The sequence below is a fragment of the Lagenorhynchus albirostris genome, chromosome 14 (assembly GCF_949774975.1).
Source record: "Lagenorhynchus albirostris chromosome 14, mLagAlb1.1, whole genome shotgun sequence".
NCBI classification, from domain to species: Eukaryota; Metazoa; Chordata; class Mammalia; order Artiodactyla; family Delphinidae; genus Lagenorhynchus; species Lagenorhynchus albirostris.
The window spans coordinates 79930643-79958592 of NC_083108.1; the positions used below are offsets into that span (position 1 = coordinate 79930643).

At 38.7% G+C, this 27950-nt stretch overlaps 2 protein-coding genes and 1 non-coding gene across 6 annotated transcripts in view; 2 read left to right on the forward strand and 1 right to left on the reverse strand.

Moving 5' to 3' along the window:
• RAD9B (RAD9 checkpoint clamp component B) overlaps positions 1-19879 on the reverse strand; it is a 31805-nt gene extending 11926 nt beyond the window's left edge. Inside the window, exons 1-6 of one of the 3 annotated variants that reach the window (XM_060120926.1) lie at positions 19840-19876; positions 17292-17362; positions 16256-16405; positions 15927-16041; positions 5447-5546; positions 1899-2005 (exon numbers count right to left, since the gene is read on the reverse strand). In XM_060120926.1, coding sequence (XP_059976909.1) covers positions 1899-2005; positions 5447-5546; positions 15927-16041; positions 16256-16405; positions 17292-17362; positions 19840-19876 — 580 coding nt within the window. Of the gene's footprint in view, positions 1-1898; positions 2006-5446; positions 5547-15926; positions 16042-16255; positions 16406-17291; positions 17363-19839 lie in introns of all 3 variants that reach the window. The other 2 variants (XM_060120928.1, XM_060120927.1) reach the window with 2 other exon arrangements.
• Positions 14048-14120, forward strand: TRNAL-CAA (transfer RNA leucine (anticodon CAA)). The gene has a single exon. It is a non-coding gene; the product is annotated as a tRNA-Leu (tRNA).
• A 216-nt stretch (positions 19880-20095) lies between the features above and the next one.
• On the forward strand, positions 20096-27364 carry VPS29 (VPS29 retromer complex component). Of its 2 annotated transcripts, none has more exons than XM_060120705.1 (4): positions 20096-20172; positions 24414-24605; positions 26370-26605; positions 26857-27364. In XM_060120705.1, exons 1-4 carry the CDS (start codon positions 20170-20172, stop codon positions 26972-26974), a joined length of 549 nt encoding a protein of 182 aa, XP_059976688.1. In that variant the 5' UTR covers positions 20096-20169; the 3' UTR covers positions 26975-27364. The 2 variants fall into 2 exon arrangements, with proteins under 2 accessions (XP_059976688.1, XP_059976687.1); XM_060120704.1 differs by having other exon boundaries at positions 20133-20211.
• The last annotated feature ends 586 nt before the right edge of the window (positions 27365-27950 follow it).

The following is a 27950-nucleotide window of genomic DNA, read 5'->3' on the forward strand; positions in this document are numbered from 1 at the left end:
GAAACTATTATATAGAGAATGGATAAACAACAAGGTCCTACTGTATAGCACAGGGAATGTTCAGTATCCTGTAATAAACCATAATGGAAAAGAATATGAAACAGAATATTAAAAAAATTAATTTAAAAAAAAGAAGGCTCATGTCACTCCCAGTGTGCTGGCGTAGAGTAAGTTCAATAATAAAGTTAAACAATTGGGTCCCCAGTCAACCATAACTATAACTACTCATTAGAAAGCTTCTTACAAGGGACAGTGTCTGAATAAATGGCCATTTATTCAGAGATGGCATTATGAATATAAAACAGACCCTTTCACTAGCCAAGCATATATTTTCCAGATCATGCACCCCTGAGTGCCAAAACAGAATGCTAGATGGGACTTTGAGAGAAGCAATAAGAGCACAGTGGTAATGAGACTAAGCCCTGGAGCCTGACAGTCTATATTCAGATTATAATCCACCACTTATTAATTATGTGACAGCAGGCAAGTCACTTAGTTTCTCTGTGCTTCATATTCTTCATATAGAAAATGTATACTAATAGTACTTACATCACAGACTTGTTATAAAGATCAAATGGATTCAGAAATGTAAACCATTTAGAACAGAACCTGGCACAAACTAGACCCTGCAAAGTCGTCTGACCCAACTTAAGCCCTGGTTATACTGGTTTTTCACTTCAAAATAATGTTTCTTCCTTTGTATTCTTTCTTTACTGCTATCACCAAAAAAAAAAAAAAAAATCCAAGGTCAAAGAGTCTCAGACAAGTGGTGTCCATAATACCCTAGTAAATTTCCTTAATAGCAAAACTCCTGACTTAATCATGCTTTAGTTTCTCCATTCCTTCTGTATAACTCTTAGAAGAGCTGACTTAATATTCACTTTGGGGCGTCCCTGGTGGTGCAGTGGTTAAGAATCTGCCTGCCAATGCAGAGGACATGGGTTTGAGCCCTGGTCCAGGAAGGTCCCACATGCTGCGGATCAACTAAGCCCGTGCACCACAACTACTGAGCCTGTGCTCTAGAGCCCGCCAGCCACAACTACTGAGCCCACGTGCCGCAACTACTGAAGCCCACGCACCTAGAGCCCGCGCCCAAAATAAAATAAATAAATTTATAAAAAATAATATTTCATTCATTAAGAAATATTCATATTTTCTGTCCTATATATTTGCCATCTGGAATATCTTACATTTCTAACTTAAAGTTACTTTTCCTTTTTATGTGGTCAAAGATCATCTCAACTGGATTGCTGGCCTCTTAATTTTTCTTTATGCTAAATACAAAGGATGAGAAATAGACCTTAAAATTTTAACTGAAAAAATATTTTTCTCAGTAACCATTCTAATTTTATTTTTTTAATACATTTATTTATTTATTTATTTTTGGCTGTGTTGGGTCTTCATTGCTGCGTGCAGGCTTTCTCTAGTTGCGGAGAGCAGGGGCTACTCTTCCTCATGGTGCACAGGTTTCTCATTGCGGTGGCTTCTCTTTGTTGCGGAGCACAGGCTCTAGGCATGCGGGCTTCAGTAGTTGTGGCACTCGGGCTCAGTAGTTGTGGCTCATGGGTTAGTTGCTCTGTGGCGTGTGGGATCTTCCCGGACCAGGGCTCGAACCTGTGTCCCCTGCATTGGCCCAGTGGTTCTTAACCACTGTGCAACCAGAGAAGTCCCATTCTCCTAATTATAAAACAATCTGAATTTCAAAGCCACGTATTTTAATTACTGATAGTGACAAATTTCTCAGGTTTCTTAAAAATTTTAATGATCTTTCTACATTTTACTGCCTTTTAGACAAGAAAAAGTATTATGTCACTAATATTTACTGTATAACCGTACAGTTATCAGGAAAGCCAGGAAGTAATATTCCATCAAAGCACAGTGACAGATATAATCCTTACCCATTGATTCCTCATTAGAACTCTTAATGCAAACGTTCAGTGGAGTAACAGCAAGAGTAACTTCCTCTTGACTCGATGTAAAAAGAACAGTTGCCTCAGCAAGCACTCTATAAAATGTAAGGAACAGTAGTACATTATTTGAAGAACAAACAGAAAGAAATTATCATATTAAATGGGACTCATCTTTAACCTGGAAATAAATAGGTTAATTGTCCTGGATTTAGAAAAATCTACCCAAAAGACCTATCTTCATTCTTCTATATGAGCTGGTATATTTTTAGTATATCTTAAAATTACAACATTAGGAATCCCCTGGCGGTCCAGTGGTTAGGACCCGGCACTTTCACTGATGGGGGCTGGGATCAATCCTTGGTCAGGGAACTACGAGTCTGAAAGCCGCTCGGCTGCAGCCAAAAAAAAAGAAAGAATTACAACATCATTTGAAGGCCAAGAGAATAGCAAAATATATTCTAAGTAAAACATGTGAAAACTGCAGAATAAACCAAACACTAGAATAAAATATCTTTAATGCTATGCTTTCACATCCCCAATACATTTTTTAACAAAAATGACCTGGGATCATACTCCTAAGGGAGATAGTAGAAAATGGAGATGTTCAAACAGAAGTGGGGTGAACTATGCTGGAGACGCAGTCGAGGGGTACAGGTTTACAAGCAGTCTGCTGCCTGTATTCTCTTTCCCTTTGTCACTTGTCCTAGATTATTAACTATTTCTTTCAAGGTTGTCCTGACATCCCAAATGTCCTTTCATCCTGGGCTCCCTTTTTTTTTTTTTTGCAGTACGCGGGCCTCTCACTGTTGTGGCCTCTCCCGTTGTGGAGCACAGGCTGCGGACGCGCTGGCTCAGCGGCCATGGCTCACGGGCCAGCCGCTCCGCGGCATGTGGGATCTTCCCGCACCGGGGCACAAACCCGTGTACCCTGCATCGTCAGGCGGACTCTCAACCACTGCGCCACCAGGGAAGCCCTGGGCTCGCTTTTTAAAAACACCTTTATTGAGATATAACTCACGTTCTACACAATTCACAGATTTAAAATTGTTTGATTTGCATTTCCCTAACAACAAATGGTGGTGATCATCCTTTTCATGTGCTTGTTGGCCATTTGCATACGTTCTTTGGAAAAATGTCCATTCAAATCCTTTGCCCATTTTTTAGTTAGGTTACTTATTATCTTTTTATTATTGCATTAAAAGTTCTGGCCTATTTTTTGTTTATTTTGTTTTGTTCTTCATTGCTGCGCACAGGCTTTCTCTAGTTGCGGCGAGCCAGGGCTACTCTTCGTTGTGGTGCACGGACTTCTCATTGTGGTGGCTTATCTTGTTGCGAAGCACGGGCTCTAGGCACGTGGGCTTCAGTAGTTGTGGCACGTGGGCTCAGTGGTTGCGGCTCACGGTCTCTAGAACGCAGGCTCAGTAGCTGTGTTACAGGGGCTTAGCTGCTCCACAGCATGTGGGATCTTCCCGGACCAGGGCTCAAACCCATGTCCCCTGCACTGGCAGGCGGATTCTTAACCATTGTGCCACCAGGGAAGCCCTGGCCTATTTTTTAAATTGAGGTGAGGTCAGATAAAAATGAGATTCTTAGAATTTCTGTAATGTTAGTGTTAACCTGCTAATAGACATTAGATTAGCAGTTTCTCAATGCCAAAATGTCAGGAACACCTACCAAATTAATCTGGAAACTTTTCCAGTGTTAAGGGAGAGGTGTTGTACAAGATACTAAACAATCTGATACCAGAAATGACAATATGAATGTGCAATTCAAAAAGGAAGAAAAATACAAATTGCTAATAAATATATGAAAAGATGCTCAAACTCCCTAGTAATAAAATAAACACCAAAAAATGACTTTTTTTATATTAAAAAAAAAAAGACTATGTCTTCCATAATAGGAGTTTCCTTCTCTCTTTCCCTCTCTCTCTCTCTCTCTCTCTCTCTCTCTGGTTACCAGGTGCCATGTTGTGAGGACAATCGGCCAGCCTACAAAGAGGCCTGCATGGTGAGGAACTGAGGTCTACCAGCAACCACATGGGTGAGCTTAGAAGCTGACTTTCTGAGGCCTCCCACAGCCATGTCAGTGAGCTTGGGAGTGAAATTCTCCAAGTTCAGCCTTCAGATGAGACCACAGCCCTGGCTGATGGCTTGACTTCAACCTCATGAGAAACCTTGAGCCAAAAGCACCCAGCTAAGTCACACTTATTATTTTGAAGTAATAAATGTCTGGGTTTTTTTAAAGCTTTAAGTTATGGGGAAATTTGCTTCACAGAAATAGGTAACTAATACACTATCTTATGCACTACTAGCAGCATTGTTTGTGATGGCAAAAAGTCGGAAACAACCAACTTTTTCACAAATAGGGTAATGTGTAACTAAATTATGGTTCACTCATACAAGTAAAAATTATGCAATCATTAAAAAGAATAAAATTGATTTAACTAGGGCTTCCCTGGTGGCGCAGTGGTTGGGAGTCCGCCTGCCGATGCAGGGGACACGGGTTCGTGCCCTGGTCCGGGAAGATCCCACAGGCCGCGGAGCGGCTGGGCCCGTGAGCCATGGCCGCTGAGCCTGCGCATCCGGAGCCTGTGCTCCGCAACGGGAGGGGCCACAGCAGCGAGAGGCCCGCGTACCGCAAAAAAAAAAAAAAAAAAATTGATTTAAACTGACATAGACACTAAAAAAGGAAGTTGCCAAACAATAAGGATAGTAGGACATTTTCTTTTAAAAAACTATGTATGTGTCTAGTAGGTGATATAAATTTGAGAGAGAAGGAGAAAAAGAGAGAAAGAAATATATCCATAGCTATAGGGAAAAAGAAAGTTATAGAAAGACTGGCTATAAATAGAAGATGATATAGAAGGATTACACCAAATTGTTAATAGATGTTAAACCCCTGCCAAGTAGGATATATGTGGCAAGTAGAGGAGAAAGACTTCCATTTTTCATCTCTGCACTCTTCTATAAATTTTAGATGTATTGCAAGGAGCATGTATTTCTTTTGTAATTTAAAAAACAATAAGGATAAAATATCTTTTGGCTTACAAAGTAATTAATGTTTAAGCTACAGCTTAACTGAAAAATTGAGTACCTTTCACTGACAAATATGTCCCACTCATTCTCTAGAAAAAACAAACAAACAAACAAACACTTAGGGATAAAATCAGTTAATGTAAAAAGTGTTAAAATTTCCTCATGCTGTGTGTGTTAAGACTCAGATAGAAGGAACCATATAAATGCAAAATATTATTAGATAATATATTTTTCTCTTAATACCACTTGACGTAGAAAGCCACTGATGGGATACTTCTAGAACATTTTGGCCACTAAATTATTATTTCTACCATTAGGCAGTTATTATTATCTACTTTTACCTTTCTCAAGGTTTCCTCTTGATCCTTTAAGGTGATTTCTACAAGTCCAGTGTTAGCTTAAAAAAATGTAACTGATTTAAAAGCTCTAGGCTATTAGTTCTTTACTCTGTGACCATAATATATTCAGAAAAATAAAAATAAACAACAGAGAACTCATTACCTTGGTTGAATCACTAGTGTATTAGAACACATATTCTTTTCAAAAATAACTTGCAAAGGCTGACTTTCTTGAAAACACAAATTATGAATCCTTTTAATACCTTAAAAATAATAAAGCAACCCGTTAATAATTTTAAGTGCAAAATTAACAGATTTTTAAAAGTCTTTAAGTTTCAGAGCCAGATTAAAATAATAAAATTAAAGTAATATTTAATATCTGACAGGTGCACAAAGCTTACAAGAAGCACTATCCCTTAATGCATGTGTTTATCGCTCCCTAGTGGACACCATGTAACATGTCACACCCTCCAACCAATTAGGCAGTAGAGTTCCCACATTCTTTTGAAATACAGGTAATTTCTTAAATTGTGTGTAAAATAGTAATTGCCCACTACAGATCATATGTCTATGATTCTTTTTCAGTATTTTTCATCCAAACTGATATTTTTGGATGGGAACTTTAAAAGTAAAACCTGAGCATCCGGTCTGTGAATTCTTTCCCTCTGAGAGGAGGAGAGGAGTGTGGAGCAATAATGGCTACGGCCCAATGTACCGGCAACTGCAGGATATGTTGTACGTACATTACCTCGGATCCTCACAATATGCCTATGGGATAGGTACTTGATCTCAGAAGAGGAAAGTATAGCTCTAGCTCTGTTAAATGACTTCAAGGCTATGCTGTTTTAACAAGTATAGCTAGAATTTGAATCTAAGTTTGTTTTATCTCTCTTTTTTTTTTCTGAATCTGAGTTTGAATATGGAGCCCGTGTAATAAAATCCAGGTGGGCTATAACTTTCTACAGCATAATAATGTTATAATAAGAATCAAAAGGATTCACTATAAACATTTCTCAACTTATTTTTTAACTGAATTAATAACAACAGCAATATTTATTATTTTCATAAATATTTACTGAGCTCTTACTATGTACAAGGCTGATCAGTTTTTCTTTTCTTTTGTTTTGTTGGGTTTTTTTTTTGACCGCACAGTGAGGCATGTGTGACCTTCGTGACCAGGGATCGAAACTGTGCCCCCTGCATTGGGAGTGCAGAGTCTTAACCACTGGACCGCCAGGGAAGTCCCTGACCACTTAGTTTTTTTTTTTTTTAATTAATTAATTATTTTTTTGGCTGTGTTGGGTCTTTGTTGCTGCATGCGGTCTTTCTCTAGTTGCGGCGAGTGGGGGCTACTCTTCATTGTGGTGTGCGGGCTTCTCCTTGCAGTGGCTTCTCTTGTTGCAGAGCATGGGCTCTAGGTGTGCAGGCTTCAGTAGTTGTGGCACACGGGCTCAGTAGTTGTGGCTCACGGGCTTAGTTGCTCCGCGGCATGTGGGATCTTCCCAGACCAGGGCTCTAATCTGTGTCCCCTGCATTGGCAGGCGGATTCTTAACCACTGCGCCATCAAGGAATTCCTGATCAGTTGGTTTTTAATGGATAACAAACCACAAAATTTAATCAGAAATTTAGTGGCTCAAAATAACAAACATTTGTTATTTCTAACAATTCAGCTGAGTGGCTCCTCTGGTTTGGGTTGGCTTAGCTGTGGCTGGATCATTTTGAATGGCCTCATATTCATATCTGGGGCCTCACAGTTGGGACAACAGGGACAGCCGGGATGGCTGGGGCCTCTCACCACATGGTCTCCTATCTTCCAGGAGTCTTCGCTGGGCTGTGCTTATTCTCATGCTGATGAAAATGTTCTTAGTTTAACAGTGGAAGCTGACAGGCCTCTTGAGGCCTAGGCTCGGAACTCACACAACATCACTTCTAGTGCATTCTATTGATATAAAAGCAACTCCAAGGCCAGCTGAGATTCAAAGTAGGGAAACACACAGGGATGAATTTGGGAGCTGTGGACTGGCAAAGAACAACTCAGACAAAAATTTCTGACCTCACAGAGCTTACATTCTAGCGAAGGGAGGCAAACAATAAGAAAATCAAAAGCAGTACTTCCCTGGTGGTCCAATTGTTAAGACTGAGCTTTCACTGCAGGGGGCACAGGTTTGCTCCCTGGTCGGGGAACTAAGATCCTGCATGCCGTGCGGTGCAGCCAAAAAAAGAAAAAGTAAAATAATTGGTCTGTCACATAGTGATAAGTAGCACAGGAAAAAAGGAAAGCTGAAAGGGGGCTGGGGAGTGCCGGTGGTGGTGGGCAGCAATTTCAAATAAGGAGGTCAAGGAAGACCTCATGGAAAAGATGCCATTTGAGCAAGACTGAAGGAGGTCTTTGAAAGAGCAAGCCATGTGCTATCTGGAGAAAGAGCTTGCTAGGCAGAGGGAACAGGGACCCAGCCTGGGACTCCCAGATCATGTGGTATCTTACTGGCCATTGTAAGATCTTCGGCTTTTACCTTGGGTAAAATGGTGAGCTTTTTGAGAGTTTTAAGCACTGGAGTAACATAATCTGACCTATTTTAAAGGGATTACTGTGGCTGCTATTTTGGGAAGACACAAAGCTCAAAAGTTGGCATATCTTACCTATTTTAAAAAATATTTTCAAGTTACTTTTAGATGGATAGGTAATAGAAGGTAATAGATGTACATGGTATAAAATTCAAAAGATACCAAAGAATAGACAGTGAAAATAAGTCACCCTCCACCTCTGACTCCTGCCACCCCAGTACCCTACTCAGAGGTAACTACGGTTACCAGTTTCTTAGGTATTCTTCAGAAATAGCCCATGCATATACAAGCACAATCATATCTCTATAACAAATACCTGACTTGGGTGAATGTTCTATTGGCATTGCCGAGGATGTCCAAGCTGAGAAATGCCTTATTTCTTTGTCATCCCTGATGGTTTTTTTCTTGCTACTTGCTTCCTTCCCCTTTTTCCTTAACATACGCTAAACACTTGCAGTCTATACCTTTGACCACACTGCTCCCTCATCATAGAATGCCTTCCCATTTCTGACTATTAGAAATTTAGCCCAGGACCAGATGCCTTCACAGGCAAATTCTATCAAACATTTAGAGAAGAGCTAACACCTATCCTTCTCAAAGTCTTCCAAAATATAGCAGAGGGAGGAACACTCCCAAACTCATTCTATGAGGCCACCATCACCCTGATACCAAAACCAGACAAAGGTGTCACTAGGAAAGAAAACTACAGGCCAATATCACTGATGAACATAGATGCAAAAATCCTCAACAAAATACTAGCAAACAGAATCCAACAGCACATTAAACGGATCATACACCATGATTGAGTGGGGTTTATCCCAGGAATGCAAGGATTCTTTAATATATGCAAATAAATCAATGTGATACACCATATTAGCAAATTGAAGGAGAAAAACCATATGGTCATCTCAATAGATGCAGAGAAAGCTTTTGACAAAATTCAACACATTTATGATAAAAACCCTCCAGAAAGTACGCATAGAAGGAACTCACCTCAACATAATAAAGGCCATACACGACAAACCCACAGCCAACATTGTTCTCAATGGTGAAAAACTGAAACCATTTCCACTAAGATCAAGAACAAGACAAGGTTGCCCACTCTCACCACTATTATTCAACATAGTTTTGCAAGTTTTAGCCACAGCAATCAGAGAAGAAAAAGAAATAAAAGGAATCCAAATCAGAAAAGAAGAAGTAAAGCTGTCACTGTTTGCAGATAACATGATACTATACATAGAGAATCCTAAAGATGCTACCAGAAAACTACTAGAGCTAATCAATGAATTTGGTAAAGCAGCAGGATACAAAATTAATGCACAGAAATCTCTTGCATTCCTATACACTAATGATGAAAAACCTGAAAGAGAAATTAAGGAAACACTCCCATTTACCATTGCAACAAAAAGAATAAAATACCTAGGAATAAACCTACCTAAGGAGACAAAAGACCTGTATGCAGAAAACTATAAGACACTGATGAAAGAAATTAAAGATGATACCAACAGATGGAGAGATATACCATGTTCTTGGATTGGAAGAATCAACACTGTGAAAATGACTATACTACCCAAAGCAATCTACAGATTCAATGCGATCCCTATCAAACTACCAATGGCATTTTTCACAGAACTAGAACAAAAAATTTCACAATTTGTATGGAAACGCAAAAGACCCTGAATAGCCAAGCAATCTTTTTTTTTTTTTTTTTTTTGGCGGTACGCGGGCCTCTCAGTGTTGTGGCCTCTCCCGTTGCGGAGCACAGACTCTGGACGCGCAGGCTCAGCAGCCATAGCTCACGGGCCCAGCCGCTCCACAGCATGTGGGATCTTCCCGGACCAGGGCACAAACCTGTGTCCCCTGCATTGGCAGGCGGACTCTCAACCACTGCGCCACCAGGGAAGCCCTAGCCAAGAAATCTTAAGAAAGAAAAGTCAAGTCAAGGAATCAGGTTCCTTGACTTCAGACTATACTACAAAGCTGCAGTAATCAAGACAGTATGGTACTGGCACAAAAACAGAAATATAGATCAATGGAACAGGATAGAAAGCCCAGAGATAAACCCACACACATATGGTCACCTTATTTTTGATTTGAAGGCAAAAACATACAATGAAGAAAAGACAGCCTCTTCAATAAGTGGTGCTGGGAAAACTGGACAGCTACATGTAAAAGAATGAAATTAGAATGCTCCCTAACACCATATACAAAAATAAACTCAAAATGGATTAAAGACCTAAATGTAAGGCCAGACACTATAAAACTCTTAGAGGAAAACATAGGCAGAACACTCTATGACATAAATCACAGCAAGATCCTTTTTGACCCACCTCCTAGAGAAATGGAAATAAAAACAAAAATAAACAAATGGGACCTAATGAAACTTAAAACCTTTTGCACAGCAAAGGAAACCATAAACAAGACGAAAAGACAATTCTCAGAATGGGAGAAAATATTTGCAAATGAAGAAAATATTTGCAAACGACAAAGGATTAATCTCCAAAATTTACAAGCAGCTCATGCAGCTCAATATCAAAAAAACAAACAACCCAATCCAAAAATAGACAGAAGACCTAAATAGACATTTCTCCAAAGAAGATATACAGATAGCCAACAAACATGTGAAAGAATGCTCAACATCACTAATCATTAGAGAAATGCAAATCAAAACTACAATGAGGTATCACCTCACACCAGTCAGAATGGCCATCATCAAAAAATCTACAAACAATAAATGCTGGAGAGGGTGTGGAGAAAAGGAAACCCTCTTGCACTGTTGGTGGGAATGTAAATAGATACACCCACTATGGAGAACAGTATGGAGGTTCCTTAAAAAACTAAAAACAGAACAACCATACGACCCAGCAATCCCACTACTGGGCATACACCCTGAGAAAACCGTAATTCAAAAAGAGTCATGTACCACAGTGTTCATTGCAGCATTATTTACAATAGCCAGGACATGGGACCAACCTAAATGTCCATCGACAGATGAATGGATAAAGAAGATGTGGCACATATATGCAATGGCATATTACTCAGTCATAAAAAGAAACGAAATTGAGTTATTTGTAGTGAGGTGGATGGACCTAGAGTCTGTCATACAGAGTGAAGTAAGTTAGAAAGAGAAAAACAAATACTGTATGCTAACACATATATATGGAATCTAAAAAAAAAAATGGTTATGAAGAACCTAGGGGCAGGGCAGGAATAAAGACGCAGATGTAGAGAATGGACTTGAGGACACGGGCAGGGGAAGGGTAAGCTGGGACGAAGTGAGAGAATGGCATGGACTTATATATACTACTAATTATAAAATAGATAGCTAGTGGGAAGCAGCCGCATAGCACAGGGAGATCAACTGGGTGCTTTGTAACCACCTAGAGGGATGGGATAGGGAGGGGGGAGGGAGACGCAAGAGGGAGGAGATATGGGGATATATGTATATGTATAGCTGATTCACTCTGTTATAAAAGCAGAAACTAACACACCATTGTAAAGCAGTTATACTCCAATAAAGACGTTTAAAAAAAAAAGAAATTTACCCACATGTGATGCTACCACCTAGATAGCCCTTCCTCTTCACCTTTCTCTCCTATGAATCTGTTGCCCCAAGTACATCCATTGTGCTCTTTTTTGTTTGTTTTTTGTTTTTGTTTTCTGCAGCACGCGGGCCTCTCACTGCTGTGGCCCCTCCCGCCGCGGAGCACAGGCTCCGGACGCGCAGGCCCAGCGGCCATGGCTCACGGGCCCAGCCGCTCCGCGGCACGCGGTGTCCTCCCGGACCGGGGCACGAGCCCACTGTGCTCTTTTTAAAGCAACTTGGCTTGGTGTACCTCTTCATTGTGGTTTTTCTAGTCTTCCAGCTTAATAATAATTTTCCTTGATAGAATGCAAACAGGATAAAAATTTAGAAGTCCTGTTTCCTCTGTATCATTATTGATTTTATCTAATGCTGCACAAAGTACTGGACTATAAGAGACAAGGAATTTTCACCAGAATCTCTTCCTTCACTGAGAAATCTCACTATTGAAACAAAAACAAAACAGCTGAACTAAAGAGAATGCCTAGTAATGTGGTTGACTTAAATTCTGACATAAGCTCCTTATCTTCTCACAGACCAGTAACAGACAATTTGAGGTCCAGCAGCCAGTCCATGGACGGCTTGAGGAGCACTGCCTTATGCCATCAGCTGCCAGCCATGGCATATCTGATGCTATGATAGAATTCTGCTTGCCGTTTCATAGCTCAATTTGCAACTTCCCTCAGTGGCTCCAGAGAACTCTTTCAAACTTAAAGAGGTACAGCTAAGGAACAAGCATTATTTTGGAGATGTTCCATTTGTGGGGTTTGGAATTTCAGAGGTTAGTGATACTTATAAGTTGGCAAATGTTTCCCAATCCCTTTAAGTTCACTGTTATGCAAGTTTAAAGTCATTAGCATATCTGTAGAATGCCCTTTTACAAAACCTTAAAACCGAGAAGTGGAAATTCTGCCCTCTTGACACCATGTCATTAATATACATGTATGAATCAGGGTTTTATTTTCACTCAATAGCCAGTGCACCGCTCGTATGGAAGCCCCTCTCTGTCGGAGATCTGTCTTCTTGAGCAGGACAGAACTTATTAGCACGTGCTTTAGATCAGAGCATGTTCTTCAGGGACAATTCACTGACTCATTTTTAGCCACTCTGGGGCCAGTGCCAATGACAATACAGAGAATTGATAGAATTATTATTAGGCAGGTAAATATTTCATATGAACCTTGGTTCTTGATGACATAAATCACTTTTTTTTTTTTTCCTATTAGCAGATGCTAAATAACCTAAGAAATCACCGTTCTGGAAACCATTTATGGTTAGATTCAGAGAAGTTAGTCTTTTTTAGTGGCTCATGCCTTTGCAATTGTTTTCTATCAATAAGAGAGCCAAATTTACTTCACTGTCTTTAATTTCTTCCCAGTTCCAAATATGTATTTCTAGCAGTTTATTGGATATCTCTGCCCAGGTGATTTTTCTCAACTAAATTTGAACAATGTTTCTCCACCAGATTATAAAAATAAAATTGCAAACATAATTTCCTGGGTACATACAGTTTTGGAAAGTATAACTATTTACCCCAATTACTGGGTATCAGCATCTATCCCCTACTTCCCCCTTCCTTCCTGAGCCATCCTTCCCTGTTATGTAGCAGCCATGAGGTTTGGGTGGGACTGACTTCACTTCCAGTATCACTTGTGGGCCCTCATTGGTATAAATCAATTGATGTAATCTTATCCCCCTTGCAATTGAATTTGGTCCACATATGGCAATAAGCCAAGGCAATTAGAGAATGGAATTCCCCTGGCTCCCCAGGATTAGTTTAGGTTGGTCCAATCAGAGCAAAGTCAAGCACTTTTGTTCAGTGCATGTATGAAGTATGGCTCTCACTCCCCCAGATGTGAAAGAGCAAGCATGTAGCCCCAGCTGCTGCTGCTGCTAGAAGTCACCTCATTATTAAAAATTTATAAGAGGAGGGAGACGTCAAGAGGGAGGAGATATGGGGATATATGTATATGCATAGCTGATTCACTTTGTCATACAGCAGAAACTAACACACCACTGTAAAGCAATTATACTCCAATAAAGATGTTAAAAAAAAAAGTTTATAAGAGAAGCTGGCCTTACTATAAATCACATAGAGGAATGCAGACCTGAGAGAATTTTAAAAAGAAGCAGCAGCAGCTGCCGCAGCCTGGATCAAAACACGCCTATGACCTAATTTTGAACTTTTAGTTTACATGAGCCAAAATTCCTCCTTATTGTTTAAGTCAGTTTGAGTTGGATTTTCTGGGTGTTTTTTTTTTTTCCCTGTTATTTGTAACTTAAAGCAGGGGTGCCCATCCCCCCCACCCCCACCTCCTGGGCCGCACAGCAGGAGGTGAGTGGCAGCTGAGCCCCATTGCTACCCATCGCTGGCTTTACTGCCTGAACCATCCCAATCCCCCCAACCCCGTCTGTGGAAAAATTGTCTTCCACGAAACCGGTCCTTGGTGCCAAAAATGTTGGGGACCACTGACATAGCATCCTAACTCATACAACTTCCCTACAAAAGCTATTAAAAATCAACCAGTCACAAATATGTATTGGACATTAATCAATCCACTTGAGACATACTTAAGAAGCTGAAAAGTTGGTTGTTTAAAATCTAGCTGGGGAATTCCCTGGTGGTCCAGTGGTTAGGACTCCATGCTTTCACTGCCAAGGACCCAGGTTCAATCCCCGGTCAGGGAACTAAGATCCTGAAAGCTGCGCGGCGCAGCCAAAAAAAAATTTTTTTTAATAAAAAATTAAAAAATAAAATCTAGCTGGAAATAAGGGATGAGTATAATTGTAATGACATCAGTCACTGACTATTCAGTACTGCCTCTGTGTCAGGCACCACACTAAGTGCTTTACACATGTGATCTCACTTCATCCTCACAACAACCCCAGAATCTGAGGGTAGGTAAGATTATCCCCATTCTAGAGAAAAGAAAATGAAGGTTCAGAGAGCTTATGTACTGTCACAAAGGTAATAAGAATTATAGAAGAATCCACATCCAAATCTGTGAGATGGCAGAGCTTGCGGTGCTTTTTGTGTGTGTGTGTGTGCTTTTTTTTTTTAATTTTTACTGAAATATAGTTGATTTACAATGTGTTAGTTTCAGGTGTACAGCAAAGTGATTCAGTTATACATATATATATATTATTCTTTTTTAGATTCTTTTCTATTATAGCTTATTATAAGATATTGAGTATAGTTCCCTGTGCTATACAGTAGGTCCTTGCTGTTTATCTATTTTATATATAGTAGTGTGTATATTTTAATCCCAAACTCCTAATTTATCCCTCCCCCTACCCTTGCTGGGCTTTTAATCATGCTCCTTACATGATTCTGCTATAACATGAACTGAAGCTCAAAGAAGGAAAACATAATGTTAAAAATTGATATTTTGCAGGGGAAAAATTAAGGAATATAATATAAATAAGATCTGAAATAAAAATATTAAGATAAATGTAAGATAAAATTAAGAAATATAAGATAAATCGTAACACTAATATAACCTTCCAGAAGACCATTCCACTATAAAAAGATTTGGACCAATACCACAAGTACAAGATTTTTTAAAACATACACTCCTAACTGGTAACTTCAAATAAAATAGCAGCCATCATTATAAATATTACTAGCGCTAACTCTTAGAAAATATGCCAGGTATTTCTTTAAACACTTTAGAACTATAACTTCCTATAACTCATTGAATCTTCACAAAAACCCTAGAAGGCTGGTACTACCATTGTCCCCATTTTACATATAGGGAAACTGAGGCACAAAGATGTAAAATAATTCGCCCAATGTCTCAGCAAGGAAGAGGCAGAGCAGGATTCCACCCCAGACCTTGTTGACCTCCAGAGTCCATGCACTTTACCACCATGCTATACATATTTAACCATGTAAAATCCTATATGACTGCAACATTTGAATATCTACCATGCAAGGCTGGGAGGCAGGAAATCTCTTGGTGTAGCAGCGAGAATGAATGAAGGTTTTGGCTCCTACTATTGTGGGGCTGGACTCAAATCCAGGCTCTGTGACTTACTAGTTCTGTGACCTTGGGCCAGTTACCATGCTTCTTTCAGCCCCAGATAAAATACTATTTACCTCCTGGAGCATTTTTAATACAGGTAGGCATTATTCTTTTCTGTTCATTCCAAGGAACACTGTTACAAAGGCAGTCTTACAGAATGTCATCAAGCAGCTAGTTAATTTTAGAATAATCAATTGTTAGAATTCAGATGGATATTTAAAAAATTGGTCTGTGTGCAGGCAAAGCTTGTGCCACTGACAAGCCAAAAAAGGAAATAATTAATACCAATCAACTCACAGTACTTCTACAGAGACAAGTAAGATAATATTTATAACCGCCCTACCACAAAACTATACAAATTCTAAGCAATAGTGCAATGGGAAGTCTTGATATGCAGTTTGAATATTCTAAACATGAAAAATATTAACAAAACACACACATACTTTAAACTGGATTTAATTATACCTACCATGTCTGCAGAAGAATTGAATAACTACTTTGCACTTATCAGATCTGGTAAATATTTTGCATTTCTCTACATTTCTTTCGAGGGAATTCAGACATCTAAAGATAGGCAGAATTGACTGTAACACAAACACATTATAGAAGAGCACATACTTAATATGGTTGCTTCATTAGTTTAAAAACAACCTAACAAAAGAAGAGTAAGTATATTCGTAAATGAACAGACTGTCCTGCATGCCATTTAAACCAAGTATTAAGTACAGAATAGGTGTTATGCCCTATATAATGAATATTTCTACAATACAAGAGAAAACCATGCCCACTTACTCTTACCTTCATTCCCAATTTGCAATTTAAATTAGATATTGTGTCACCATCATTCATTTTGACCGAGGTTGACCATTGATAATGTTGAAAAAACACAGGCGAGAAGAGGACACATCCATATGCTGACCGACAAGAATTCATAGATCTTAAAGCAAGCTAGAAAAATAAAATAATAGCTATACAGGAAAAAAATCAACTTTAATGATTAATTTAAAAATTTTTAAATTTTTAAATTTTAATTTAATTTAATTTAATTTTAATTTAAAAAATTCTATTATGTTTAACATCGCATTGAAGTATGTCCGAGTAAGGCTATGGGATGTGAACTGCATGATATGGACTACATTATACACATAAGTTATAGTACTGATGTAATATGGACTGCATTATACAGTGTGCATTTAATTTTCATATGTACACACATCTAAACGGAATATATTATATATAGGTATTAAGTCTAGAATCCTGCATGCTGAAATTGTATTTTTCTTTGTTTGTTTTTGGTAACAAGAACATATTTATAATTGTAAAAATGTAAATGCCCACAGGGGCCTTAACTTTAAAGCACAAAGTGGCAGAAGGCAATATAAAAGGGAGTAAAAAGATTGCAGCAAAATTTTCCCTCGCCTAAGGGGAGAAACTGTTAGTCAGCCAACTACTTCCACTTGGGAATGCAGGCCCCAAACTATCAGATCTTCTGAGTTTTCAACAGAATCAGGAAATTCAGATTTTTATGTGGACTCTCCCAATTACTGTTAGAATATTATTTCATTTTTTTAAAAAAACATAGTGCAGGCCCCACAAAACATTTCTGCAAGCCATGTCTAGCCTCTTGACCACCAGTTTGTTTCTTCTGGCTTAAATCAACTGTGTATGATTTTTAAGTTTACCACGCTCTAAATGTATTTAGATATGTAAAATAAAGATGAACAGTGAAAGGGCTGATTAGAATTTCTGGATTTCCTAGTTAACATTCAATCTGGACTGGGATTTATAAACATCTTCTTTTTTCCTTAATCTATTAGTTAAATTTCTTACTTACACCTTTTTCAGAAGGGTCTACCCACAGCTCATCACTAATTCGTGAGAGTGCTTGGATCGCTTTCCCAAATACTATGGAGAAAAAGAAAGGTGCCTTTTACATTCTTTTTCTCAAACAATAAAATCATAGGACTACTTCAGCATTCACAGGACTCAAGATAAATTCATAAAGAACAGTGTTTTATAGACTAATGCTACAAATTGTTTTAAGAAATATGGTATAATACCCTTGGCAAAATGCCAGACACATAGTAAGTGCTCAATAAATTAACAGAATGAGGGATTTCCCTGGTGGTCTAGTGCCTAAGACTCTGCCCTCCCAATGCAGGGGGCCTGGGTTAGATCCCCAGTAAGGGAACTAGATCCCGGGAACTAGATCTAGATCCTGCATGCTGCAACTAAGACCCAGCACAGCCAAATATATAAATAAATATTTAAAAAAAATAATAAATTCACAGAGTGAGTGTGTGAAATAATAAAATGCAACAAAATTCTTCCTTTCTATATGCTCACAGTGTTGCATGGAACTATTGTGGCAAGCCAGTTTCCATACTAATGCATTTTTAAACTTGGTTTAAATAAATGTATACCCCCACCCCCCAAAAGTGTGAAAACAGAGCATATAGGAGATGGTTTGAAGGGTTTTAATAACTTCACAGGCAGCAAAGTCAAAACAAGTCATGAGAGAGAAATTAGAGGAATTCAAGATGTATCTCTGATGTTCGAGCACAGAACATGCCAGATCTTCCCAGAAAACACAGTTAGATGCCCTGTCAGAAAGAGAGGCCAGGGCTGGATGAAATATTGGTCTTATCTGGTATGACACCATTTGTGTTCTTATAAATTATAAGTAAAAAATATGGCAAACAGATATGGGATACTATGATGCAATAAAAATGGATGGCCATATCAATCCATGGAAAAGTAGAAAAAAGGAAAAATAATTTCAGAACATAAAATCAGATTATCATGCTTAAGAATCAGAGTTGGCTGGCTTCCCTGGTGGCGCAGTGATTAAGAATCCGCCTGCCAATGCAGGGGACACAGGTTCGAGCCCTGGTCCGGGAAGATGCCACATGCCGTGGAGCAACAGCTACTGAGCCTGCGCTCTACAGCCCGTGAGCCACAACTACTGAGCCCACGTGCCACAACTACTGAATCCCACGCACCTAAAACCCATGCTCCACAACAAGAGAAGCCACTGCAATGAGAAGCGTGCGCACCGCAACGAAGAATAGCCCCCGCTCGCCGCAACTAGAGAAAGCCCGCGCGCAGCAACGAAGACCCAACGCAGCCAAAAATAAATAGATAAATAAATTAAAAAAAGAATCAGAGTTGGGGAAATTCCCTGGTGGTCTGGTGGTTAGGACGCCGCAATTCCACTGCCAAGGGCCCAGGTTCAATCCCTGGTGGGGGAACTAAGATCCCGCAAGCTGCACGGCACAGCCGGAAGTGGGGGTGCAGGCCTCAAACTGAGAAAGAGAGGATAACTAGGGGGAGAAAAAGAGGCGTTTGTCCCTTTTTACCACTTCACATTCACCACTTCTTCCTGGAGCTAGCTAATGAAGACCTTTCATTCATTCAATGAATATTTATTGAGCACCTAGTATGTTCCAAGGACGGTACAAGCCAAGGCAATGCGGGTATAGCAATGAACAAGACGGGTTTACAGCTCCTGCCCTCACAGGGCTTAGAGTTACGGAGGAAAAACAAATTTAAACAATCATACAAATTATCACTTATTGAGAACTAAGGTACACACTGCAAGAAAGAACTTTCTAGAACTCTGAGAACATGCAACAATGGGGGGTCTTGTGCTTCCCTTTCCTGTTCATTAATACTGTTCCATAGAGGTTGTCAACACAGGGGAAGCCGGCCGCAACACAAGATGCCTTTCAATAATCACTTTCAGGTTATGATCTGTATGACCATTACTTTTCTAAATAGAGACTTTCTGGAGTAACTTACATGTTTAAAGTACCATTTACAATAAACAATAGTTCTCATACATTCCCATTCATTACTGAGCTCTTTACCTGCATTTTATTCCTACAATAAACCCTATAATGAAGATGCTGTTAATATTCTCATTTTACAAATAAGAAAACTGAGCCCGGAAGTGATTCCGTGGCTTGTCCCAGGTCATACATTAAAAATGCTAGAATTTGGGGAAAAAAAACAGGTTTATGCTTTTTTCTCATGGCACTAAAATACTTCTACTGTCCAAGCATTGTTTTTCCCAACTTCCCACACAGTCCTATCGTCCCGAGTTTGAAGCTGCCCTTCCAATATTTGTCCAGATAGTGCAACTTCATTTTATGGACACCTATGAATATAAATATTATGCATAAATAAAAGCAGATGGGCCGTCATTCGCCCCTCAGAAGCTAACAGGACCCTGGGTGGGTGGGTGCCGGCTGTGGCCAGGCCTTGTGTCCTCAGCCCCTAGGCAGAAAGGCAAAGATCAAGAAACTAGACGATGGTGGAAACTTCCCCATGAACCCTAGGCTTTCCCTTTTCTACACAGAAAGGCAAAAAGGCCTCTGCACCTTTCACCTGACTGCCGCTCATCTCGCACTTCAGCATGACTGCAATCCCTAAAAATGTCAGTCACTCTGCGCGCCTCAGCTCGAGGGCCCCAGGCGCCCGGATGTTGCCCGCGCTTTTGGAAACTTCGCGATCTTGGCCACCGCCCCACCACAATTTCCCAAAGAACAACTTCGCTTTACGGCGGCGAAGAGCCTAAGCGGGCCTCCGTAGAGCTGTCTCTCGCCGACTTCTCTTCTCATTGGTTGTGAGCGAGGTGGGCGGGTTGTCGAGGCGTCTGAGGAAGAGAGGGCGGCGGCGGTTGTGGTGACTGAGCGGAGCCCAGTGACAGGATGGTGAGGGCGGCAGCTGCGGCGACAGAGGCCTGCCTCTCGGTTGGGGTGCTGCGTCGTTGGGAGACGCTGGGAGTCTCTGGGCGAGGGCTTAAACGATCCCGGAGGCCGTGGCGGGCGCGGCCGGGGCCCGGGCCTGGGGAAAGACAAGGGAGGAAAGAGCGGCCACCTCTGGGTGCGGCCAGCCCTGGCCTCGCAGCCCAGCCCCAGGAGCCACAGGACGTCCAAGGGGGGAAAGGGTCCCTTTCAGCTGCTGCTTCTGTCACGAGCCCCTCACGCCCGAGCCGGGGAAGGCCTTTGGGCCTGTGCCTCGAGCGTCCCAGAGAAAGGAGCACGGGAACTCCGCCGTTTCCAGACGTTTCCTTGCTCCTTTCGCGCAAAAAGCCCCTCCCGCTAGTAGGTAACCCACCGGTTACCACCCCCATGTGGCGAAAGCTGGCTTCTCGGAGGCAAAACGGGAAGAAGCAAGCTACCATTTAGTTTGCTGTCTAGAGAAAGTGGATAAGAGCTGTCCCCTTCGCCCCTGAAATACCGTGCAGCTGCCATTGAAATGTGGCAGTGGGCCCTGAAAAGGACTGGATTTAGCTTTTAGGGTTGCTGGAACTACTTCCTCAGGCTGCTGCGACCCTTTAGAGCAGGATTCCTTAATGGTTTTCGAACTCTTTGAAATGGTTTGGAATACGTTTTGGAACGTTTTTCTGGTGAAAGGGTCATTGTTGGCAGCAAGGAGTAGTTTGAGAAGCTTTACCTCATTCGTCCATCAGATTGCCCTAGATCATCCCCTCACCCCCAGGAGGTCGGTACCCCAAGGCCTGCCTACGTGAAAACTCGGGAACTGCTGCCAGAGAGGGCTAATAGCGGTAATCAGATTTTCAAAGTGCCCTTGACCCCCTACAAAGTGAAGAACGGTTTTAAAAGGATTTCTCATGATCTTGGTATTTGTGTTGCTGAAAAGAGACTTCTCTGTCTGATGAACATCTATTGCATTTTTAAGATGATCGTGATTCTATGACCAGCAACCTTTAAGGTGCCTTATAGACGTGACAGCCAAAGATTCATGGTCTCTGGTTCTTTAGCTTCTTTATGTATGTTAGAGACTTTAATCCCACTTTTGATTTTTGCTTCTAAACAGACTCCAGATTAGAGTAGTCCAGTTTACAGTAATTTTGAGACAGTTATCCCTGGGAGAAGATGAAATTACCTGACATGATTTCTATATTAATGTTTCTGAAGTTTTTTTGAGAGGTGAACACTTTTTCATGGTAGTTGTACTGAAATACCACTTTTCATGTGAAATAGAACTGGGCAAAATTTAGAGTTAGTCGATTCTTTTACAATTAAAAGCATTTTATTTGGCAAAAGAGACCAGAAATGTTCAATATACAGTAGTATCCAGAGTCTATGGGCAGCAAATTCAAGTGTGGGGAAAGTCCAGATTTAGCTGGAGGAAGGTGTTTGCTTTTATCATCCAGTACATCCAATACTTGATAATGTATTCACAGTGCTGTGTTAGAGCTTCTGTACAAAATGACCTAGCTGCAGCATAATTTTCCAACTACTAGAATTTTAAACATAGGATTAAAATCAATATACTTGAAGAATAATTAGTCCTAAAGGATCCAGAAAATGTTAACTTTCATTTAAGCTATTGCTGATGAATTTTCCAAATAAAATTCTAAACAGAACAGGAAACAAAACGGATGGGAGTCAAAGTGGCGAATGAGATTAGGAAAAGTCGAAAAAATTTTAAGTGTGTGTGTGTGAGAGAGAGAGATATCTAATAGTACAGCAAATGGTTCTTTTGGTAATGTTTGAGCAAAGCTGATTTTTAACATTTTCTTTCATAACACTCAGAAATCATTAACAGTTGTTTGCATATTCATTCGATGAGTTTTTTGTTCTTTTTTTGGTTTGTTTCTTTTCGTTGCTTTCTTTTAACATTGGTCATGTTTCACCCTTTTTTTTTCATTCCCCTGTCTGCAATCAACTTCTTCATTCCACTAAGGCTGGGCACAGAGTAAGTTTCTTCTCTTAGCTCCTACTAACAATGGTGGTTGGGTGCTGTTACTGGGATTTCACCCTTTTATGTCTATCAAATAGGAAGTAACCAAATTCCTATGCTTTGATTAGGTTGGTTCTTTATTTGAATTTAACAAGACTGCCATTTCCAGGATCTTTTGCTGTCTTAAAAGACTCTGTAATCTATGTCTAACCTGAACTGTCCAAAGTGTGGAATTTGGGCAAAGACACTGCTCGAAGTATGGTATTTGTTATGTGACACTATTCCCCCTATAACTTAAAAAGCTGCAGGAAATCAAAGTCCTAGTAAGGATCCTTACTAATTTGAAATAGTTTCTGTGTGGCCATTCATAGTTATATCTTTAGACTGCTAATAGTCTAGGTACACTTGGGCATAATCCTCAGTACATTATAGAATTTAGCTCATAGATCATTATAAAGTATCATGTCTTACTAATGTTCGTTCTACCACATTCAGATTGAACAGCTCATTCATTATTAGGCCCAAACATTTTCAACCTGTTACAGACATATACCCTTAATTTATGAGTTTGAGGTTCTTTTTTTTTAATATAGAAATCTATTTTTTACCTTTTTCTCAAATGCCAGCTTCCCACATTAACTATGTACTTCAATTCATATCTGAAGGGATCCCCCTCTAAAGATGAAGATTGTTCTATCTCCAGGTACTTTTGTATTGATTATCACTGAGGGTGGAAACTATGTGGTGGTTTTTAGTTTTATACACTAAGATTTGGATTGAAACAATATGTCATTGAGCAAATACCAGCTGAAACTACTCTTTGTAAAGAAGCTTATTTAATAATTTCTTTTAAAGTGAGCTAGTTTTGTAACCTTGTGTTACCTCAGTTACTTTATATCCTGATAACATTTCCTTTCCTTTGTAATCATTTTGATATTTGTTGCAAGATGAATCAAGCTTATTGTGGTAATAATTTTAATTTTACACATTTTGGTTTTGATTAATTTCAACTTACAAAGTCTGTAGTAGTGGCCAAACTTTGCTGTTTATCCTGTTTTAGATATTTAATGTTTGGTAATATTAAAGAATAGTAATGCGTTCTTTAGAACCAGTTAAAGGGCATGTACATTTATGGATGGGATATCTGTGTGGGAAAGCATCCTGTCATAGAATGAAGGTGCTTATACTGTCTGCAGCCATACCACCCTGAACGCGCCACATCTCGTCTGAAGGTGCTTATACCAATGGACATGGAGAAATTGATTCTCTTGTCCTTTGGAGGGCGAATACTATTTTTAAATGATCTTTTTGACATTATTGTGTTAAGTGGTGTATATATGTCAAATCTTAAAATTTTTAAATTAAAAATCTGCAGGATTGAGGTTTTTTAATTCTTTTATATTTATATGCAGAATTTGGTTTTGTCGTCTGAGATTGTTCCAACTCTAAACCACCTCCTGCTGAATTCATCACTTATTTAGCTGATCTCTCTCTTTTTTTAATGCTCTAATGCACATGAAAGATCGATATGTTATTTTAAGTTTGGGAACTAAACTGAGGATACATAGACAATTTGATCTAAACAAAAATATGACAGTCAGGATTTCTAATGATGAAGGAAAGAGAAGATAACAAAATTATAGTTCAGAAGCACATGTTTGCCCTATTGAAACTCTTTGCAATATAGGCTGTTTTTATTTCTCTGCAATGTATAGTTAATATTTTAAGTAACAAATATTGTAAATTTTGGCTACTGTTCCTCCAAATAGTTGTCAGTCTAGTAAATTATAGAATTAACTTTTTTTCCTCTATAATTTTAACCATTCTTTTTATTAACATCCCTGGAATCAATATACGATGTTTTACATTAAAACTGCAGAAATATGAATTACCATATCAAATTCCATAGGGCCTGGTAGTATATTTTTCATTTTTCAATTTTTTTGAGTGTAATTTATAGGTCTCTGAATGAATCGCTTTAGAAAGCTTGATTTTATTCTTGATAAATAGAATGATTACCTGTATTGTGTGCACACCTATTTATGACCCAAATAAACGAAGATTTATTTAGAATCATATGTGTGTTTAAGTGGTCATGATAGGAACTATGTGAGTAACTTCTGCTCTTTTGGGTTTTGGAATCTCTGATTAGTTTAATTTAAAAGAGGACTTATGGGAGGAGAATATCTTGTTTTGAAATCATGTTTAACATTACACCTTTTCTCACCTTGACACCTTAAAGTTGGTGTTGGTATTAGGAGACCTGCACATCCCACACCGGTGCAACAGTTTGCCAGCTAAATTCAAAAAACTGCTGGTGCCAGGAAAGATTCAGCACATTCTCTGCACTGGAAACCTTTGTACCAAAGAGAGTTATGACTATCTCAAGACTCTGGCTGGTGATGTTCATATTGTGAGAGGAGACTTCGATGAGGTGATGTACTTCCCTTTCCCTTCCCAAATATTCCCTTTCCTTTTTTTTTCCTGTTGTGTTGATTATATATTAATTAAATATTTCCTTTTCTTGATTTTTATATATATAAGGTTTATTTTTGAGACCAGAGTTTCTCAACTGTTAAGGTTTGTTTTGCTTTTTTTTTTTTTTTAGTTTTCCAATGTAAAATTATTACACATATCCCTCCCTTACAGTTTGAAAATCACTGATTTTAGACTACTTAATAAATATATGACATACTTGTTCTAATTAAATTGATATGGTTTTGTCAATATTTTTTGTAGTACTATCATTTAGTTTAAAAAGTTTTTGTCAGGAACTTACCCCGCCACCACCTCTGCTACCCTGTTCCAAGCTACTTATCACTTTACTGTGTTCCAGCTTCCTGACTCTATCCTTGCTCCCTCCACAGTTTATTCTCCACGTAGCAAGCAGAGTGATCCTTTTTAGGTGAAGTAAGATTACATCACTTCTCTGCTGAAAACCTTGCCATGGCTCCCTATCTCAAAGGTTAACTATAAACAGGCATGAGGGAGTTTTGAGGAGGGGATAGACTTTTCTATATCTTACTGTGGCAGTGCTTACACAGCTGTATGCATTTGTCAAAACTCCTTGAATTGTATACCAAAAAGGGTAATTTTCCTGTACGTAAATTTTACCTCAATAAACCTAACTTTAAAGGAAAAATAAGGAGTTCTGGAGTTCCAACTTTGCCCATTAATTAATAATGAGATTTTAGGCAAGTTACATCCTCTTTCTTAGTTCCCTACTATGTAAATATGATTGGAATAGATGATTTTTAAGACCCATGACAGTGCTAACATTGTATGACCTAGCTTAATAAACCTGATTCTAGTATGAAAATTTTATTTTTTATTCCTAGGAATATAAGCTTTTTCATAAACTATTTAAATTCATTGGTGCTTTTTTTTTGGTGTTAAGTTTGAATAAACTAGAGGTGGCATGAAAGTGAAAAGTGGGGTGGGGGGATGAGAAGGGAAGGGGCAGACATCTTGTCAATAATTCGAGTATATGTTTGCCATTTGTTAAAAATATATTAGGGGTTCTGTTTATGATATGCTAAAGATAGTTTCAGTAGCAAGAATTAAATTTTTTGCTTGACCCTGGAGCCATACTACCAGGGTTTGGATCTTGGCTCACACACTTAATAACGTGTGCTCCTAGGCAAGTTATTTTAACCTCTCTGTGCCTCAGTTTCCTCATCCATAAAATGGGAGTCATAATAGAATCTACCTCTTAGGATTGTTTGTAATTATTACATAGGTTGATATTTATAAACTTCTTAGAATAGTGCCTGGTTCATACTAAGTGCTACATAAGTTTAACTATCATTATTATTTTAAGCCATCTATGTAACTATTAAAACCTGGGATATAATTTGAACATATCCTAGCTTACAGGTCATATTCCTTGGATTCTTAAATAAAGGAAACATAAATTTGGGGGAATTATCCTTTACAGAAAGCCGAAAAGAACTCATTCTATAAAAAAAAAACTCAACAAAGGGATTGCATGATAAGTTCCAGTTTACCTAAAGTAAATTATGTTTTGAGCACCGTTGCAGCCTTAGAGATTGAGAAGAAATCAAATATTTAACAAATATGTTGGTTGTGGAGCACTGTAGTAAAACACCCATATGAGATTGAATATTTAAGAAGGTTATTTTTTAAACCTCTGTGTCTCTAAAATATTTGTTTTTCTTATGTCTATTTCATATTTTAGAATCTGAATTATCCAGAACAGAAAGTCGTAACTGTTGGGCAGTTCAAAATTGGTTTGATCCATGGACATCAAGTTATTCCATGGGGAGATATGGCCAGCTTAGCCCTGTTGCAGAGGCAGTTTGATGTGGATATTCTTATTTCAGGACACACACATAAATTTGAAGCATTTGAGCATGAAAATAAATTCTACATTAATCCAGGTTCTGCCACTGGAGCATATAATGCCTTGGAAACGTAAGTAGTATGCAATTTGGGAATTTGGGGGTTTCATAAAGTTAATAATTGTACAAGTGACATTTCATAAAAGAGAAATGTGATTATTTAAATAATTATAGCCTTTTTGGCAATCTTCTATTGGTGATTATTCTTTTTAATATGTCTAACAACCAGATTTCTCTTTGAATCCAAATTGTCATCCTAAATTGAAATTTATAGTGCTACTGCTTTTTAGTACAAAACATGACATTATTTATATTTTCTTCCAGAAACATTATTCCTTCATTTGTGTTGATGGATATCCAGGCTTCTACAGTTGTCACTTATGTGTATCAGCTAATTGGAGACGACGTGAAAGTAGAACGAATTGAATACAAAAAATCTTAAAGCGAGGCGTGTCCTGATGATATTTCTGTTGGGCTTTTTTTTTTTTTCCATTCCCCTGTTCAACTCAAGTAATTAAATGTTTAAGAGCCACAAAATTGTATCACTTTTATAATATTTTGCAGTAAAATGTAATCTCGTCTTCTGTTAATACAATGTTCTAAGCTTCTTGTAAACTATAAGATTATATTTAGTTTAAGTATATGATTTCTATGAAAAAACATCCACCACACAGTAAATGGTCACATGTTAAGAAAAATTTATCCTTGTAAATATCTTCATAGTTGATATTTGGAACTTTACTACCAAAGTAGTGCATGAGGAGAAAGAATCTAGATTTTCTTGTATACATTCTTCTCTTCTCCAGTAATAAACAGTTACCTTTCATTTATACTTTCTTGATAAACTGTGTTTTAATTTTTAAAACTTATGAAAATAAGAGGCCAAATGAAACTGCAGACAAGTGTTACAGTGATAAGGTAGATGAGATGACCTTTCAGAGCTCGCTCTTAAAACGTTCTACGTCATAATGTTGGACTCAGATTTTATTAACTAAATAGAATACCATATTGACATAGTAAATCATCAGTGATTCTTCAGACTGTTGCTTTTAAGTGCCCTATTCTTTACGTTTTAACAAAAAAATTTTTTTAAACACTACTGTGTAATTTGAAAAGATACGTGCACTCCAGTGTTCATAGCAACATTATTTACAATTGCCAAGATATGAAAACAACCTAAGGGTCCATCAACAGAAGAGTGGATAAAGACGATGTGGTGTGTATGTGTGTGTGTATGTACACACGTACATACGTACATACACAGTGTAATATTAGTCATAAAAAAGTGAAATTTTGCCATTTGCAACAATATGGATGGACTTGGAGGGTATTATGCTAAGTGAAATAAGTCAGATAGAGCAAGACAAATTACTGTATGATATCACTTATATGTGGAATCTAAAAAATAAACTAGTGAA

What these genes read in the sequence shown, in the direction of transcription:
- VPS29 (XM_060120704.1), top strand. Translation starts at nt 20,170, where the DNA reads ATGGTGAGGGCGGCAGCTGCGGCGACAGAGGCCTGCCTCTCG. An exon ending in CGACAGAGGCCTGCCTCTCG is followed by an intron (nt 20,212 to 24,413) that starts GTTGGGGTGCTG and finishes GACACCTTAAAG; the next exon opens with TTGGTGTTGGTATTAGGAGA. An exon ending in TGAGAGGAGACTTCGATGAG is followed by an intron (nt 24,606 to 26,369) that starts GTGATGTACTTC and finishes TTCATATTTTAG; the next exon opens with AATCTGAATTATCCAGAACA.